This window comes from Sus scrofa, chromosome 14 (genome assembly GCF_000003025.6).
Source record: "Sus scrofa isolate TJ Tabasco breed Duroc chromosome 14, Sscrofa11.1, whole genome shotgun sequence".
NCBI lineage: Eukaryota > Metazoa > Chordata > Mammalia > Artiodactyla > Suidae > Sus > Sus scrofa.
The window spans coordinates 29,676,648-29,695,528 of NC_010456.5; the positions used below are offsets into that span (position 1 = coordinate 29,676,648).

General features: G+C 41.5%; 1 protein-coding gene across 10 annotated transcripts in view; it reads left to right on the top strand.

The window, feature by feature from the left end:
- MPHOSPH9 (M-phase phosphoprotein 9) overlaps positions 1 to 18,881 on the top strand; it is a 67,730-nt gene that overhangs the window by 17,621 nt on the left and 31,228 nt on the right. For 6 of the 10 annotated variants that reach the window (XM_021074061.1, XM_021074060.1, XM_021074059.1 and 3 more), the window contains 6 exons: positions 4,156 to 4,246; positions 7,726 to 7,832; positions 11,615 to 11,740; positions 11,900 to 12,360; positions 12,950 to 13,105; positions 16,754 to 16,841. In XM_021074061.1, coding sequence (XP_020929720.1) covers positions 4,156 to 4,246; positions 7,726 to 7,832; positions 11,615 to 11,740; positions 11,900 to 12,360; positions 12,950 to 13,105; positions 16,754 to 16,841 — 1,029 coding nt within the window. The remainder of the gene's footprint in view (positions 1 to 4,155; positions 4,247 to 7,725; positions 7,833 to 11,614; positions 11,741 to 11,899; positions 12,361 to 12,949; positions 13,106 to 16,753; positions 16,842 to 18,881) is intronic. The other 4 variants (XR_002338917.1, XM_013982790.2, XM_021074063.1 and 1 more) reach the window with 1 other exon arrangement.

The following is an 18,881-nucleotide window of genomic DNA, read 5'->3' on the forward strand; positions in this document are numbered from 1 at the left end:
AGGACTCAGGTTTGATCCCTGGCCTTGCTCAGTGGGTTAAGGATCTGCCGTTGCCATGATCTTGGTGTAGGCTGCAAATGCAGCTCCAATCCCGTGTTGCTGTTGCTGTGGCATAGGCCAGCAGCTACAGCTCCGATTTGACCCCTAGCCTGGGAACCTCCATATGCTGCAGGTGCGGCCCTAAATAGAAAAGAATAGATGGAAGTCATAAGAAGACAGTCCTCTCAGCTTTCATAAGGTACTACTTCTCTTTTTTTCAGTACATTTCTTTCTTCAACCCATGATACATTTCCTAATGTCATTTTTTGAACTTATTCAGACTTGTATTGAGGAGGGAAATGAAGGTGAAGAGGTTACCTGAACCTGCCGGCCTCTGGGCCTAGAAGCATGCTAGTGCTGCATTGGTAGCTCTGTTCTTTTGAGCCTGTGAGGCACCAAGCATGGTATATCCTTGTTTGATGTGATGGTATGAAAGCATTTGGAGACTGAGGTGAAAGCTGATTTTTTTTTTTTTTTTTGGCTTTTTGCTATTTCTTTGGGCCGCTCCCTTGGCATATGGAGGTTCCCAGGCTAGGGGTCTAATTGGAGCCGTAGCTGCCAGCCTACGCCAGAGCCACAGCAACGCGGGATCCGAACCGCGTCTGCAACCTACACCACAGATCACGGCAACGCCGGATCCTTAACCCACTGAGCAAGGGCAGGGATCGAACCCGCAACCTCATGGTTCCTACTCGGATTTGTTAACCACTGCGCCACGACGGGAACTCTGAAAGCTGATTTTTTTCATTGGAATAGGTTGCCAGATAGGGAGAATGTTTTCATACTTGTTTCTTTTTTTCTGTTTTTACTTTTTACTTTTTTTTTTTTTTTGTTCCACCTGCTACATGTAGAAGTTCCCTGGCCAGGAATCAAACCTGAGCTGCCATTTCAACCTGTGCCATAGCTGCGGCAACCCTGGATCCTTAAATCCTTAACTTGCTGTGCCACAAGAGAACTTCAGAGTTTTTTTGTTTTTTTTTTTTTTGTCTTTTCTAGGGCCACACCCGTGGCACGTGGAGGTTGCTGGGCTAGGGGGTCTAATCGGAGCTGTAGCTGCCAGCCTACGCCAGAGCCACAGCAACGCCAGATCCAAGCCCCGGCTGTGACCTACACCACAGCTCACGGCAACGTCAGATCCTTAATCCACTGAGCAAGGCCAGAGATCGAACCTGCAACCTCATGATTCCTAGTTGGATTCGTTAACCACTGCACCACAACGGGAACTCCCAGACTTTTTTTTAATTTAAAAATTTTTTTCTTGGCTGTGCAGACCATTCTGGGCCAGGGATTGAACCTGTGTCACAGCAGTGATGCCAGAGTCTTAACCCACTGTGACACAAGGAAACTCCTTCCTGTTTTTCTTTTAACTGAAACTCAGTCTGCGGTGACTTTTTTTTTTTTTTTTTTTTTGACTTTTTAGGGCCGCACCCGCAGCATACGGAAGTTCCCAGGCTAGGGGTCTAATCGGAGCTGTAGTTGCCAGCCTACACCGGAGTGCAGCAACACCAGATCCAAGCCATGTCTGCAACCTACACTGCAGCTCACGGCAATGCCAGATCCTTAACCCACTGAGCTAGGCCAGGGATGGAACTCAGAACCTCATGGTTTCTAGTCGGATTTGTTTCTCCTGTGTCATGATGAGAACGCAGAGAGACTTTTTTACTTCTGATAAACTTTGGGTTTGTGACGTGTTAACTTGGTAGATTCACTATCTTTTGTGACTGTAGATTAGCATTTGTTCATGTAGCCCTGTCGTTCCCCAAATCTGTACATTAGAGTCACCTGGGGAACTTTAAAAGTCTCCTTATTCCTTGCTGCCAGCCCTAGGTAGTCTGCCATCATTGGTGCGGCTGTGACCTGTGATCAGGTGGTATGTGCACTCCTCAGATGTTTCTCCTGTGCTATCAAGCTTGTGAACCACTGATCTAGCCCAATTTTCTTCCTGGATTCAGTGGAGAATCAGACCAGCAGCCAAAGGATCAGAGGCACTGCCTGAGAAATGCCCTTGGCTAGGTCTGCCTAGTAGCCTCTTCTGCTTCTGGGGATGTCAGTGGGGCAGAGGGTGAAGCTGTGAAAAGGGCGTTGTTTTTTTGTTTTGTTTTTTTTTTTTTTTTTTTTTTTTTTTATTGTATCCTGGATGGTTTGATTTTTCTTATTTTTTAAGGTGAATTAGATAATTTTAGTATTAAATATTTAGGTGAAATCAAGTTTCTTTCGAAATCAAGGTATTTCAAAGTTTTAAATGGCTTTCAGGTAATGGTGGTTGGGGAATCAGAGACACCACACCTGAAATGCACTTCTTACCTGCCTAATTCTGAATCAAATTCTGTGGAGTCACAAAAGCTGGAACTTTGCTCTTTATTTCATCCTTTCTCTTCTGTTGCTTTTTTTTTTTCCAGGTTCAATCTAAATCAGAGAATCTTTCATTGCTTTTCTAGATTCAGTCTAAATCAGAATTCTCTTGGGATCCAATTTTCTTTTTTTTTTTACAATGTGGTTTATTTTGGGTCCTAGCAATTTTGGAGCACATTGTGAAATTGGATATTGTTTAGCAGAAGGATTTTCCAAAGCTCAGGTTGGTCTTTGTTTCCTTGGTCCTTTGTCTGGGACAGATTGGAAGTTACCATTTCCTGGGCTGTGGGCTCCATGATGATTTTTCAGATGCTGCTGGACTGTTCCTGATACTGTCCTTGTATTAGACTGAGGCCAGCTTCTTGGGAGGGGCTTTTCCTTGCACCATGCTTTCCTTTCTCATTAAAAGCTGGGCCTGCTTTCTTCAGCCAATGCCCTATGTGCTCAGAACAGTTCACAGCTATGCTCAGGCAGCCATGTAAGGTGAGCCCTTTCCAGCCAAGAAGGATGCATGTCGGCTGAGCTCATTAAGGTTTACACCTTAGGACCGAGGAAAGGTGGAAATATTTTACTTGGAATTTTTACTTAGTCTTCTGCAGCCAGCTCTTCCTGGTCTCCTAAGTACTGAGACATAAATTTGACAGAAATTTGAGCAGGTAAGAGTTTTAGAAGAGACATTTGTTGCAAAAGAGGCTAAAGTGGTGCCTTAGAAGGCTGAGGGGATGACCCCTCCTTAATAGGTAGAAGGCTATCAGCTTAGGGCTCTTGTGCTTTTGCAGTGGGTCCACGGGTGTTTGTAAGCAACTGAAGCTTAAATTCTCTTTAACAGGAATTTTAAAGTTTGATGATGGTGGAACTGATAAGAAAAATTCCAATAAAAATAATCTTTTCACATTTCTCTGTTTGGAAACAGACTTTTTGTGACAATGCCAGAGAGATTATGAGGAGAGATTAGCACAGAATTTTTATTAGAATTGAGGCTAAGTAAGCATTTTTAGCCTTTTCTGATAACCAATTATTTGTGTATAAGATGCAGCCTATTCTTTAAAGTTTATATTAATTATTGATAGGAGGTTTTCAGAGTTAATTTGTTTTATTTTAGTCTTACTAATAAAAATGAATTTTTATGGGTTTGCATTAATTTTTATACTGAATGACTTTAATTCTAGGCACTTGAAATTTCTTTTGGAAGTTGCTGACAAACTGTAAACACATTTTCATTCTGAACTCAATGATACCTGCTCCCAGTTTCTTCTTCCAGCTCACAGAGAATCATAATAGATTTCGTAAATGACACAGGAATAGAACATCTTTCACCTTAATTCCTACTATTTTGCCATTCTTTTTTTTTTTTTTGGTCTTTGCCTTTTCTAGAGCCACTCCCACGGCATATGGAGGTTCCCAGGCTAGGGGTCTAATCGGAGCTCATGGCTGCTGGCCTACACCACAGCCACAGCAATGCCAGATCTGAACCTTGTCTGCGACCCACACCACAACTCATGGCAACGCTGGATCCTTAACCCGCTGAGCAAGGCCAGGGATCGAACCCTCAACCTCATGATTCCTAGTCAGATTTGTTAACCACTGAGCCACGACGGGAACTCCCTATTTTGCCATTCTTGTAACCATGGGGAAAACCAGGATTGCTTTCTTTGTGAAATTGTTTCTCCATGCCTGGGTTTGACACCCGGCTCTTATTCCTTGGGTCAGCAGTTTGTGCCTAATGATTTTTAGCTGTCAATTGTTTTCTTTCTTGAATTGTAGTTTGATTTCACTGCTGCTACACAGCCTCGAGCTTTTTACCTCAACAAACCAGATGAGAATCCAAATTCTTGGATGTCTGATTCAGGAACAGGTATGATGCTTATATTTTTAAAGAGTTAAAAAAAATAACTTAGGTGCACTTCTCATAGATAATAATCACCTACAGTGTATTAGAGTGGTTTCTGTAAATGTATCATGTGTAGTCTTGTGCCTCCGGTAGCTGTAGTTTCCTTACTTGTCTTAATTTGTATTAGAAGCTCTGTAAAGATGGAAAGAAGTACTTTTGCAGTTAATTCCAACAGTTTCAGAAATCATCTCAGGAATGAATTAAGAAATTCAGAACCTCCCACAGCCATTCTTTTTCTTCACAGTGAGCTTATTTTAGTTTTGATAGCTTTAGCTACTCCCTTTTCCCACAATGCCACATCCAATTCAGGATGAATTAGCTTTGTCTTATGAAAATTGCCAGAATCCAACCACCTCTCACCTTCCTGCTCTCATGCCAATAGAGCACCGTGACCTGTCCCCTAGGTTCCTGTGAGTTTCCTAACCAGCCCTCTGCTTTGACCCTTGCACCTTCCATCTGTTCTCAACACAGTAGCCAGTGCAAGCCTTTTTATTTATTTTTTTTATTTTTGCTTTTTGGGGCGGGACCTATGGCTTATGGACATTCCATATGGGGCTGAATCGGAGCTGCAGCTGCTGGCCTATGCCACAGCCAAAGCAACATGAGATCTGAGCCTTATCTGTGACCTACAACATGGCTCACAGCAATGCTGGATCCTTAACCCAATGAGTGAGGCCAGGGATCAAACCCACATCCTCATAGATACTAGTTGGGTTTGTAACCAGCTGGGCCTCAATGGGAACTCCCAATGAGAGCCTTTTTAAAGTCAAGTTAGATCGTGTGACTCCTCTGCTCAGACCTTGTGGTGGGTTCACTTCTAGAATAACAGCCAGAATCTGCCCTTACAGAGGCCCACAGGCTCAGAGACATCTAGGCCTGGTCTCTTTGACCTCACTGTCTGCTACTCTCTCCCTTTCTCTGCTTCAGCAGGGAGGTTATTTGCTTAAATATTCCAGGCGAGTTCTCCTTTTAGGGCTTTTGTTTTGACTGTTTACTGTATGTGGAATGTTCTTCCCTTCTTTATGTGGGAATTCCCTCATATGTGGCCACCCTCGACCACCCTGTTCAAAAAGAGTGCCGGGGTTCCCTTGTGGCACAGTGGGTTAAGGATCCAGCATGGTCACTGCAGCATCTTGGGTTGCTGCTGTGGTGGAGGGTTCAGTCCCCAGCATGGGACCTTTCACATGCTGTAGGCACGGCAAAAAAAAAAGGCTCCTGGAGTTCTGCTATGGTGCAGTGGGTTAAGAATCCAATTGCAGGAGTTCCCATTGTGGCTCATTGGGTTAAGAACCCAACTAGTATCTATGAGGACTTGGGTTTGATTCCCTGGCCTCACTCGGTGGGTAAAGGATCTGGCACTGCCATGAGCTCTGGTGTAGGTTGCAGACTCTGCTCGGATTCCCAAGTTGCTGTGGCTATGGCACAGAATGGCAGCATAGCTCTGATTTGACCCTTAGCCCAGGAACTTGCATATGACGCAGGTGTCGCCCTAAAAAGTAGGAAAAAAAAAAAAAAACCCCAACTGTAGCAGCTCTGGTTTCACATGGAGGTGCAGGTTCGATCCACAGCCTGACTGCAGTGTATTTGGGATTCAGTCCCTGTCCCGGGAACTTCCATATGCTGCAGATGAGCCATTTCAAAGAAAAAAACACCTGCCCTTCCTTCCACACACATACTACATATTCCCTTATGCTCAATTTCTTTCTTTTTTTTTTTTTTTTTTGGTCTTTTGTCTTTTTAGTGCTGCACCTTCGGCATATGGAGGTTCCCAGGCTAGGGGTCCAATCGGAGCTATAGCTGCCAGCCTTCAACAGAGCTGCAGCAACGCCAGATCTGAGCCGTGTCTGTGACCTACACCATAGCTCACAGCAAAGCTGGATCCTCAACCCACTGAGCAAGGCCAGGGGTCGAACCTGCAACCTCATGGTTCCTAGTTGGATTCATTTCAGTTGTGCCACAATGGGAACTCCATATACTCAATTTTTAAATTTTGCCGTCAAGGTGCTTACTGCCTTCCAACACAGTATATATTCGGTGTGATCACCTTATTGTTCATGACTCACTCTTCGTGCCTCCTCCCCTATCTGGCAGAGTAAACACTCCATAAGTACATGAATTACTGAATTCTTTTTTTTTTTTTTTTCCTGTCTTTTTAGGGCTGTACTTGAGGCATATGGAAGTTCTCAGGCTCGGGGTTGAATCAGAGCTACTGCTGCCAGCTGCTGGCTTACCCCACAGCCACAGCAACTTAGGATCTGAGTCACGTCTTTGAGTATATCACAGCTCACGGCAACACTGGATCCTTAACCCACCGAGCAAGGCCAGGGATTGAATCCGAGTCCTCATGGATACCAGTCGGGTTCGTTACTGCTGAATTGCAGTGAAACTCCAACTACTGAATTTTTTAGATTGCTTCTCTGTAAGTCCATTCTATGCATAAAGAAAATTTTTTTTTTTTTGACTGTACTTGCGGGATGCAGAAATTACCAGGCCAGAGATCAAATCCTTGCCACAGTAGTGACAGTGCCAGATCCTTAACTCACTGTCCCACCAGGGAACGCCAAGAAATTGTTGTCTTTTCAAAAAATATATTTAATTTTAATTTTTTTTTCTTTCTTCTTTTTTTTTTTTTTTTTATGCTTTTTAGGGCCACACCTGCAGCATATGGAGGTTCCCAGGCTAGGGGTCGATTTGGAGCAACAGCTGTCAGCCTACACCACAGCCACAGCAATGCCAGATCGGAGCCTCATCTGGGACCTATACCACAGCTCACAGCAACACCGGATTCGTAACCCACTAAGTGACGCCAGGGATGGAACTTGAAACCTCATGGTTCCTAGTCGGATTTGTTTCTGCTGCGCCACGACGGGAACTCCTCAAGAAATGTATTTTAAATTACACTAGTTTATCTTGACTTTTAATAATGGAGAGTTCAATTTAAATTATTTTGATCAGGAGGTCCTGTTGTGGCTCAGTGGAAACAAATCTGACTAGTATCCATGAGGACAAGGGTTCAATCCCTGGCCTCACTTGGTGGGTTAAGGATCCGGTGTTGCCATGAGCTGTGGTGTAGGGCGAAGACAGGGCTTGGAGCCTTTGTTGCTGTGGCTTTGGTATAGTCCGTCAGCTATAGCTCTGATTTGACCCCTAGCCTGGAAACCTCTATATCCTGTTGGTGCGGCCCTAAAAGACAAAATATATATATATGTACATATATGTGTGTGTGTGTATATATATATATATATTTTTTATATATTTGGATCAGTAATTTAGGACCCTTACCTGTGAATTTTTTCCCCTCTGAATTCAATTTCCTATGTCCAGATAGCCAAAAATGGTTACTTCCCGTATTTAGTATTCTTTAGGTAGAAGTAAGTTGTGGTAGAAGACATTTTTGTTCTTTTCCCTCAGTTTTGTCCATTCTGTGTATCTCTTCACATTAGGACTGACTTACTGGAAACTGGAGGAGAAGGACATGTATCAGTCTTTGCCTGAGACTTTAGAGAAGATGTTTGCACCGGCCCCCTCCACAGATACATCATCAAGCCAGGTAATTTAATAACATGTATGTGTGCATTTGTGTTACATAATTATGCACTCTAGTTCATTTATAAATTTTGTGTTTTTCAATTGCTGATAAACAGAAAAAAGCATCAGCTTTAAATCATACCTTCCTGAAGTTCCTGTCGTGGCTCAGTGGTAACGAACCCAACTAGGATCCATGGGGACTCGGGTTCGATCCCTGGCCTTGCTCAGTGGTTAAGGATCTGGTGTTGCCATGAGCTGTGGTGTAGGTTGAAAACCCAGCTCGGGTACCACATTGCTGTGGCATAGGCCAGCAACTACAGCTCTGATTTGACCCCCTAGACTGGGAACTTCCATATTCTGTGTGTATGGCTCTAAAAAGACCAAAAGAAAAAAAACAAAACTTCCTGTTTTCAAGCTTGGTCTCTGTCATTCATTACCTATGATCTTAGGAAACTTAATTCAAAATGGAATTAAAAATTCCCAGTTAGTGTTTTGTGAAATTAAATGACACAATTTTATGCCCATTATTTTAATTAATTTATTTTATTTTATTTTTGTCTTTTCTAGGACTGCACCTGCAGCATATGGAGGTTCCCAGGCTAGGGGTCTAATCGGAGCTGTAGCCATCAGCCTATGCCAGAGCCACAGCAACACCAGATCTGAGCCACGTCTGCAACCTACACCACAGCTCATGGCAATGCCAGATCCTTAACCCACTGAGCAAGGCCAGGGATGGAACCCACAACCTCATGGTTCCTAGTCAGATTCGTTAACCACTGAGCCACCACGGGAACTCCTATGCCCATTATTTTAAATATAGTAGGTACACAGATAAACTTCTTCCCCTGTTCCCAGACCTGATTTTTGACTTGCCATTCTGTTATACCCTTCTTCTGATCCTTTTGTACCATCATTGTGGACAACTTAATTTGCTGTGTTGATTTTCTTTGAACCAGAAATGTAAATATTTTGTTGACTTCAGAGCAAAGAAAAAAAAATCCAATATGTGTATATCAATGTATGTATCTCATTTCTGTTTTTAGATTAGGAGATGAAAGGATAGGTTGAGGGAAAGGAGAGATACAGTTAGCGTCCAGGAGACTTGTAAACACTCACAACAGGCATGAACGGACAGGACAAGGTGGGACCAATGTGCTTGCTGATATCAGAGTCCCCAAGAGGGCGGGAACCAGCGTTCCATCCTTCAGGAAAGGATCGAAAAAGACAGATAAACACAAAGAAGGAAGGGAGGGGGAAGTGAGATTGTGAGGGGCCTGGGTGACTCTGTGGGCTCTGTAGTTACCAGGCTCACTCTGTATGTGTGTTGATCTGCATCATCAATAAATTAACATTACATTTTGTTGACTCTAAATTGGCATCGATTTCAAGACTTCCTATTCCATAATTTATCAAGAAAAACATCAATTAGGCTGATGCTTTCTATCTCTTAGAACTTATATGTTTTTCTTATAAAAGAGCTTGTAGGAATTCTGTGGCACATTGGGTTAGGATCTGGCATTGTCACATCTGTGGCTCAGGTTGCTGCTCTGGTGTGGGTCCAACCCCTGGCCTAGGAACTTCCACATGCCGTGGATGTGGCCAGAAAAAAAAAAAAAAGGAGCTTGTAGAATTAATTAAACATTTTTATCATGTAGTTCTTGTACATACCAAAAAAGGAAAATATAAGTGAAATAAATTGGCTGAAACTTCTTTACCTATGGAGCTGACACTCCATACACCTCTCTCTTGTTTTTATGTCACAGCTGCTGCTAATTTTTCTTTCTCTTTTTTGTCCCGAGGCATGTGGGATTCCCAGGCCAGGGATCAGATCGCAGCCACAATTGCAATCTAAGCCACAGCTGTAGCAATGCCGGATCCTTAACCCACTGTGTTGGGCTGGGCATCAAACCATCTCAACACTCCCAAGATGCCACCAATCCTGTTTTGCCACACCAGGAACTCCTCACAGTTCCTACTTGAGCGAAAGCATTTGTAAGATGCCATCAATTACAAGAAGCATCCTCACTTCAGAGGTGTTAAAATATGAAAAGAACTAAAGGATTAAGGATCTGGCACTGTCACTTTGGTGGTATGGATTCAGCCCTGGCCTGGGAACTTCCACGTGCCTTTGGGTGCAGCCAAAGGGGGAGAAATAATAATGAAAAGAAGAGAAATCATCAAAGTGGTGAAAAATGTTACCTCATATTACCCTGAGTAATTGCAACTCTTCATTTGGGCCCCCAGGCTTAATTCCTCAGGACATATAGCCAGAGCGCTGCTGCTGCTGCTGCTGCTGCTTGGCATAGGCTTCTACATTGTCTGTATATAAAAAGTAAAATTTGGGAGTTCCCATTGTGGCGCAGTGGAAACAAATCCACCTAGTATCCATGAGTATTCAAGTTCATTCCTTCTCCTCACTCAGTGGGTCAGGTATCTGGCTTTGCCATGAGCTGTGGTATAGGTTGCAGACATGGCCTCAGATCCAGTGTGGCTGTGGCGTAGGCCAGCGGCTGTAGCTCCGGTTTGATCCCTAGCCTGGAAATTTCCATATGCCAAGGGTGTGGCCCTAAAATTTAAAAAAAAGTAAAAATTTGAAGAGGAAAATTTTAAGGGTTTACAGTTAACAAATCCATGCCTTTAATGCATACACAGAGTATGATTTTTTACAAGCTAGTTATATTTATTGTTTATTTAAAAATATTCATGTTCCTGTGTAGTCTGTATAGGGTCTGGAATAGGACAGTTTAAAAGTTTAAAGCTATGTGGTAAATGTGTTCTTTCAGTGCATCTCTTGCTGAATCTATAATTTCATTTGAGAGAATGTTTACAGTTTAAATTTGAGGCCAGGGTTATATGGTACCCCTGTCACCCCTTGTCACACCCTGCCATAAGTCCCACCTTGAAATAATTGAAGCCCAGGTATTACTATTTGGAGCTTAGACCTCTTTGCAACACTTGCAGTAGCAAAGCTATAAAAGTTAGGATGGTATCTTTTTATTTTACTAATTTAAAAAGGGTCTATTTGGGAAGTTCCTGTTGTGGCTCAGTGGGTTAAGAACCTGACTAGGTCCTAAAAAAAAAAAAATTGTCGGAGTTCTCATCATGGCGCAGTGGAAACAAATCTGACTAGGATCCACGAGGTTTCAGGTTCAATCCCTTGCCTTGCTCAGTGGGGTAAGGATCTGGCGTTGCCATGAGCTGTGCTGTAAGGTCGCAGATGTGACTTGGATCTGGGGTTGCTGTGGCTGTGATGTAGGCCAGAAGCTGTAGCGCCAATTAGACCCCTAGCCTGGGAACCTCCATATGCCTCGGGTGCTGCCCTAAAATGCAAAAATTGTCTATTTTCATTGGGTAACTTCTTTCTTAACACTTTTTGTTGTCTGCCAACTCTTAAACATGATTATAGCTGTGGAACTTCACCTCTTGACACCTGTCCCTTTGAGTCATGGAAATTAATCTGGCTAGAGTTTTTCTTGTCCTGCTTCATTCATTCATTATGAGGTCTTTTCTTACCTCAAAACTTGGTTCTTATTTTGAGTAAAGAAATTATTCTTTGGAAGTTCTTAGGCTGATAAATGTGTTAGGTTCAAACTATCCCCTTAATATTTATTGTTAGAGAATATGAAAATTTTTTCACATAGTAGGTAAGACTTGCACTCTTTCCAAATCTTATAGCCTAGATTCTCAGTATTTAAAATTTTTCAAAAGTCTTCTTATGGTGCTGATCTTGATATCAGGAAAGTAAACTTTTTTCATCATTGATTTATTGATAATATTTAAATAATTTTGTTTCATATCTTTAAGTCTAATACTAGTAATGAGATGAAGCTACCATCACTGAAGGATATTTATCATAAAAAACAAAGGGAAAACAAGCAGTTACCTGAGAGGAATCTCACTTATGCTTCCAACCCAAATCATCCACCCGAGGTAAAGTTGTCAACACTCTGCTGAGTGAAAATGAAAGATGATTCATGATCTGACTCTCATCTTGAGCTTCCTTTTTCCTAGGAGATCTAAAGTCTACTCACTTAAAAATCAACCTGAGTACCAAGGGCGAGAGCTTACTGTTGTTGGTCTTATTTCTAGGTGCTGACTCTAGACCCAACGCTGCACATGAAACCAAATCAGCAGATTTCAGGGATTCAACCACATGGCTTTCTGAATACCCTTGATGACAGAATATCCTTTTCACCGGACTCTGTTCTAGAACCTAGTATGTCTAGTCACTCTGACATAGACTCGTTTTCACAAGCAAGTCATATCGCTTCTCAGTTGTCTGGATTCTCAAAATATCCTTCAAATACAAAACTTTCACCAGTGGACTCTTGGAAGAATCATGCTTTCCAAAATGAAAGTAGGACCAGTTCCACGTTTCCTTCAGTATATACTATTGGTAGTAATGACATCTCAGTCAACACTATAGATGAAGAAAACACTGCCCTGGTAACTTGCACCTCGGTCAGTCAGTCCCAGCTTCCAGGTACAGCCAACAGTGTCCCAGAATGCATTTCACTGACTTCCTTGGAAGACCCTGTGATATTATCTAAGTATGTATTTCAGTGAATGGCTTGCAATGTTAATAGATTTTCTATGATGTCTCCTTGAATGATGACAATTGTTTTAATTGATCTTAAATAAGGTATAAGAGGAGTTCCTGTCATGGCTTAGTGGTTAACGAATCCGATTAGGAACCATGAGGTTGCGGGTTCAATCCTTGGCCTTGCTCAGTGGGTTAAGGATCCGGCATTGCCGTGAGCTGTGGTGTAGGTTGCAGACGTGGTTTGGATCCCACGTTGCTGTGGCTCTAGTGTAGGCCGGTAGCAACAGCTCCAATTCGACCCCTAGCCTGGGAACCTCGATATGCCACAGAAGCGGCCCTAGAAGTGGCAAAAAAGACCAAAAAAAAAAAAAAAGTGTAAGAAATTTAACAGATAATATAACATTTATAAGGTAGAGTTTCTAAGAAATAATCCATTTCTTTTTTCCTCTTTGCTTTATTAGTTGTCAACTTTTATATTTTCTGTGGGTGTATGAAGGAAAAGCTGTGTTTTTGTTTATGAAAATAATTGTGTTCTTGGTTTTTCTTATTGAGGTAGGAGATGCTTTCTTAATCATTTTTTTTCCTCTCACCAACAGGATTAGGCAGAGTCTGAAGGAAAAGCATGCTCGACATATAGCAGATCTTCGAGCTTATTATGAATCAGAAATAAATATTTTGAAACAGAAATTGGAAGAAAAAGAAATTTCTGCTGTTGAAGATTGGAAGAAAACCAATCAAATTCTTATAGATAGGTAAAACTTACTATTTTTTTTTTTGGTCTCTTTTTGGGGGCCGTGTGTGCAGCATATACAAGTTCCCAGGCTAGGGGCTGAATCAGAGCTGTAGCTGCTGGCCTACATCACAAGCCACAGCAACGCAGGATCCAAGCCGTGTCTGCATCCTATACCATATTCATGGCAATGCTGGATCTTTAACCCACTGAGCAAGGCAAGGGATCAAACCTGAGTCCTTATGAATACTAGTTGGGTTCATTAATGTTGAGCCAAGACAGGAACTCCTAAAACTTATAATTTAACTATAAAATTAGTGTTTTTCCAACTTGGTTATGTTTTTTTTTCCCCATAGTATAATGTATTGTGATGACAAAACACTGAGAACATGTATGTGCTTTAGATTTGAAAATTTTCACATAGAAACGTGTTTGCTTAAGTAATTATTTTTAAAGATGAGCCTGCCTCTACACTGATAACTGATGAGGACATTTGTTTCATCTGGGTAAGATATTGAGACAGTTGAGCAGATTTTGCTTATGTAAAGAACTGTTTGCTTATGTAAAGAACTGAGAGGATAAGTGCTCTGTACAGCTTCCCTAGTAAGTCTGTGACTGATGTTCTGGGGCAGTTCTCAACATTTTATTCATACCCAGGTATGCATAACTTTAACATAGATACTCATAAACTTCTGAAAACATTTATCTCATTCGGAAAAACCATAGACACACAAGGGATAATTTTCCACTATTTTTTGGGGAGGGGGCCGTGCCCATGGCATGTGGAAGTTCCTGGGCCAGGGATCGAACCCACTGCCACAATAGTGACCCAAGCTGATGCAGTGACAACACCGGATCCTTACCCTACTGTGTCGCAAGAGAACTCCATCTTTCCACTATTTTAGAGAGAGAGAATCATTTACAAAATTTGATGCTTTTACTAGTATTAGTAACAATGTACTTGTAACATACTTTACAAATGGAATTAATCAGATTGAAAACTGATTAGGTCCGGATGACAACAAAGAAGTCTTCTCTAGGGCAAAAAAGACAAAGCCCCTTGAGAAAGATTAGGAGGGAACTGAAATCTTCTAGTCCAGTTAACAGTTTGACTTGCAGAATTCTAGGGAAACTAGATTATATTCTAGTTAGCAGTTGCTGTGGTGGTTAACATGCTATCTTAATCCTAATCATTTCTGTAGCTTCCATTTTATGGTTGGTGGTGAGGATGGGGGAACAGTGGCAGAGAGAAGTAGTTTGAAAAAAGCCAAACGGTTTTCTTTTAGTACAAAAATAAAAGAATAGGTAGACTATCAACTATGGGAAGTTAGTTCTTGTTTTTGTTTTGTTCTTTGAGAAGATGCAGATGACCACAGGTACTTCCTGTTGGAAAAGAGAAATGTGAAAGAAGCCGACCAGTAGACCTTGTTGGACAAAGGTGCCAAAGAAGACACATAGTAATGTGGAGCCAAGTAAAACATTTTTATGTCTAGAAGCTGCTAGAGCACACAGAACAGTGAGAGGATGTAGGAGGGGCAAATTAGAAGTCAGGGTTTTAAAATAAGTGGTTGTGTTATGACAATAACAGCAGTCTAGGGCATTGCATTAAATGTACTGGTGGCATACAAATGAAGAGCAACACGTTACTTTTACTATCCCCAAAGGTATTGATTGGCCTACAGTATAAAACTGTTACAGAGGGCAGTAGAGAGAAAGTGAGTTCCCTGGTGGCCTAGTAGTTAAGGGCTTGGGGTTGTTACTGCTGTGGCATGGGTTTAATCCTTAGCCCAAGAACTTCTGTATGTGGAAACAAAAGTTTTTAAAAACTTTAAAAAATGGAGTTCCCTTTGTGGCTCAGCAGGTTAAGAATCTGACTAATACCTTGAGGATGTGGGTTCAATTCCTGGCCTTGCTCAGTGGGTTAAGGATCTGGCGTTGCTGCAAGCTATGGTATAGGTGCAGCCCTAAAGAAAAAAAAAAAAGCTTAAAATTGCAAATTGGAGAATCCCACTGCTACTGCAAATGGGCCATTTGATATTGTCACACACTGCAACTTGGTGGCTGAGATCTCTGGCATACCAGAGTCAGTGTGGTTATTAGAACAGAAAAATTACATACCAGCACTTGACTATTTTGTGATCTTTGTTTCAAGACCACTTTTATCAATATTACATTTCTGCAAGGCCTTAATGCATAGTGAATGGAGCAGGAACTCCGGGGTCAGGCTGTTGCCTGGCTTGGAATCCCTGTGTGACTCAGGAGGAACTTAACTTCTCTTTGTTTCCTTATCTTTAAAATGGGAATGAAAACAATCCTCACTGGCAGGATTGTGAGAATGAATGCAAAGTACTTAACATAGAGTGTTTAATCAGTGCCAAATAAACAGTAGCTTTTATTCACATTACATCTTAAACACTGAGTGAAAATGGTAACCAGATTCTTTTATGTATTTTGTTATTTTTAGGTTCTACAGTAATTAACTTTACAAAAAAACTCTTTAATTACTAGAATAATAACATTCATACTTTTTTTTTTTTTTTTTTTTTTTAAGAGCCGCACCTGTGGCACATGGAAATTCCCAGGCTGGGGGTCGATTTGGAGCCACAGCTGCTGGCCTACACACAGCCACAGCCACAGCAGTGCAGGATCCAAGCTCATGGTAGTGCTGGATCCTTAACCCACTGAGTGAGGCCAGGGATTGAACACGTATCCCATGGATACTAGTAGGGTTCATTACCACTGAGCCACAACAGGAAGTCCCATACTAATTTTAAACAGTACAGAAGGATTCAGAATGAAATCTTTCTACCCCATCTTCTATTTTCACATCCTAGACTTAATTTTTGCCGTCTTTCTAGAAATCATAATGCATATACATATATAGTTTTTTTTGTAAAAGAGATCATGCTATTTTATGCACTCTTCTATATCCTGCATATTTAATTTTTATTTTATAATGTGGTAAAATGATAAACTTCATCATTTTAACCATTTTTAAGTGTGCCATTCCCTGGCATTAAGTACATTCACATTGTTATGCTATACCATCACCCCATCCATTTCCAGACCTTTCGTTTTTATTTTCTATGGCTTATGTAAGTTCGCAGGCTAGGGGTAGAAATCAGAGCTATAGCTCCCAGCTATGCCACAGCCACAGCCACGCCAGATCTGCACCGCATCTGCAACCTGCACCGCAGCTTGTGGCAGCACTGGATCTTAACCCAATGAGCAAGTCAGGGATCGAACCCACATCCTCATGGACACTACGTTGGGTTCTTAACCCACTGAGCCACAACAGGAACTCCCAGAACTATTTTTGATCTTGCAAAGTGTCACTTGTACCCGTTTAACAACTACGCCTCATTACCCATTTCTCCAGCCCTGACAACTATCATTCTGTTTTCTGTCTCTATTAATTTGATTCTCTGGGTACCTTGTGTAAATGGAACCATACAGTATTTGTTCTTTTGTGACTGGTTCATTTCACCCAGCATAATGTCCTTGAGGTTTATCCTTAACCCACCGAGCAAGGCCAGGGATTGAACTCATATCCTCAATGAACACCACATTCCTAACCTGATGAGCCACATCAGGAACTCTGATTTTTATAATACTTTTAAGGGAAAGGATTTTATCTTCTTATTGTCTTGTTTCAATGTGTGGTTTTTAGATGTGGCCAGTTAGACAGTGCTCTGAACGAAGCTACTAGTCGTGTGAGAGCACTTGAAAATAAGAATAACTTACTGGAAAGAGAAGTGGTAAGTAAGTACTCTAATTTTTGTTGTCGTTCTAGTGACTTAATGTTAAAAAATCACACAAATGTTTTTATTTATTGAACTTAGAGACAAATAATTCTTTTTTTTTTTTTTTTTTTTTTAAAGGCCACACCTGAGGCATATGGAGGTTCCCAGGCTAGGGGTTTTAATCTGAGCTGTTGCCAGAGCCACAGCAATACCGGATCTGAGCCATGTCTGCGACCTACACCACAGCTCACAGCAATGCCAGATCCTTAACCCACCGATAGAGGCCAGGGATTGAACCTGAGTCCTCATGGATACCAGTTGGGTTCCTAACCGCTGAATTGCAGTGAAACTCCAGTTACTGAATTCTCATGGTTCCTAGTCAGATTTGTTTCTGCTGTGTCAAGGGGAACTCCTGAGACAAATAATTCTGTAAAAACATTGGTTATGGAGTTCCCATCGTGGCGCAGTGGTTAACGAATCCAACCAGGAACCATGAGGTTGCAGGTTTGATCCCTGGCTTTGCTCAGTGGGTTAAGGATCCGGAGTTGCTGTGAGCTGTGGTGTAGGTCTCAGACGAGGCTCGGATCCCCCGTTGCTGTGGCTCTGGCATAGGCCGGCAGCTACAGCTCCGATTCGACCCCTAGCCTGGGAACCTCCGTATGCCGCAGGTGCAGCCCTAGAAAAGACAAAAAGACAAAAAAAAAAAAAAAAAAAGAATGTTGTTGGAGTATATTTGATGTATACTGGTCTTAGTTTCCGGTGTCAAAAGTTACCCTTTTTAAAGTGGATTTTAGGATTTCTCTTGTGGCCTATGGCATAACCACACAGAGTTGTCACTGCTATAGTTATGGTTCCATCCCTGGCCCTAGAACTTCTGCATGCTGCAGATGTGGCCAAGCAATTAAAAAATAAAAAAATCAAGTGGTTTTTAGTATATTCACAAATTTATCCAATTAATCACCACAGTCCATTTTAGGACTTTTTCCACTCAGAAAGAAACCCCGAACCCCTAAGCTGTTAGCCCCTCATACACACCCTTCTCAGCACCACTACTCTACTTTTTGTTTCTTTTGGTTTGCCTATTCTGGACATTTGATGTAGATGGAGTCATACCATGTGTGGCCTTGTGTATCTGGCTTCTTTCACTTAGCATCATGTGTTTAAGGTTTATCTGTAATGTATCATGGATCAGTACTTCACTCTTTTTTATGGCTGAATGATATTCTATGGTATATGGATACACCACATTTTCTTTTTTTTTATTTTATGTTTTTTGTTTTTTAGGGCCACACCTGCAGCATATAGAGTTCCCAGGCTAAGCGTTGAATTGGAGCTACAGCTGCTGGCCTACGCCATAGACAGAGCTACACGGATCTGAGCCGAGTCTGCAACCTACACCACAGCTCACAGCAACGCCAGATCCCCGACCCACTGAACGAACCTGAATCCTCATGGATACTAGTTGGATTCATTCCTGATGTTTCACGACAGGAACTCCTGTTTGAACTATTTTCACCGTTTGGCTATTATAAATGATAGTGCAATAATAATAATAATAATAACTTAATATATACATTAATGATTTTTTAATGTATATTATCATATCAGATGTGTTTTGAATTGTTTATTTTCATTGTGAGAGAATAGGTTAACGAAAGCTTTTTTTTCATTAAATATTAATGTGGGACAACAAATTCCAACTGTGCTTTCAGAATCATTTCCCTAATAGGCATGGTTAGTCTTTCCTCCTTAAAATGATCTACAGGTGAGTCCTGGAATCAGGCTATCTCAGACAGTGGTTTTCTGTGTATTATTCTATAGGGTAATCCTTTCTGTTCTCCATCCCAACATATAACAAAATATCAAATTTGTTCATTTCCATTTATGTGTTTTCTTTTATGTATATATAGATACATAGATTTTTTTTTTTTTTTTTTTTTTTTGTTCTGCCTATGGCATGTGGAAGTTCTGAGGCCAGGGTTTTGCAACCCAAGCCATAGCAGTGATAATGCTGGATTCTTAACCCACTGTGCCATCAGGGCACTCCTCTTTTAT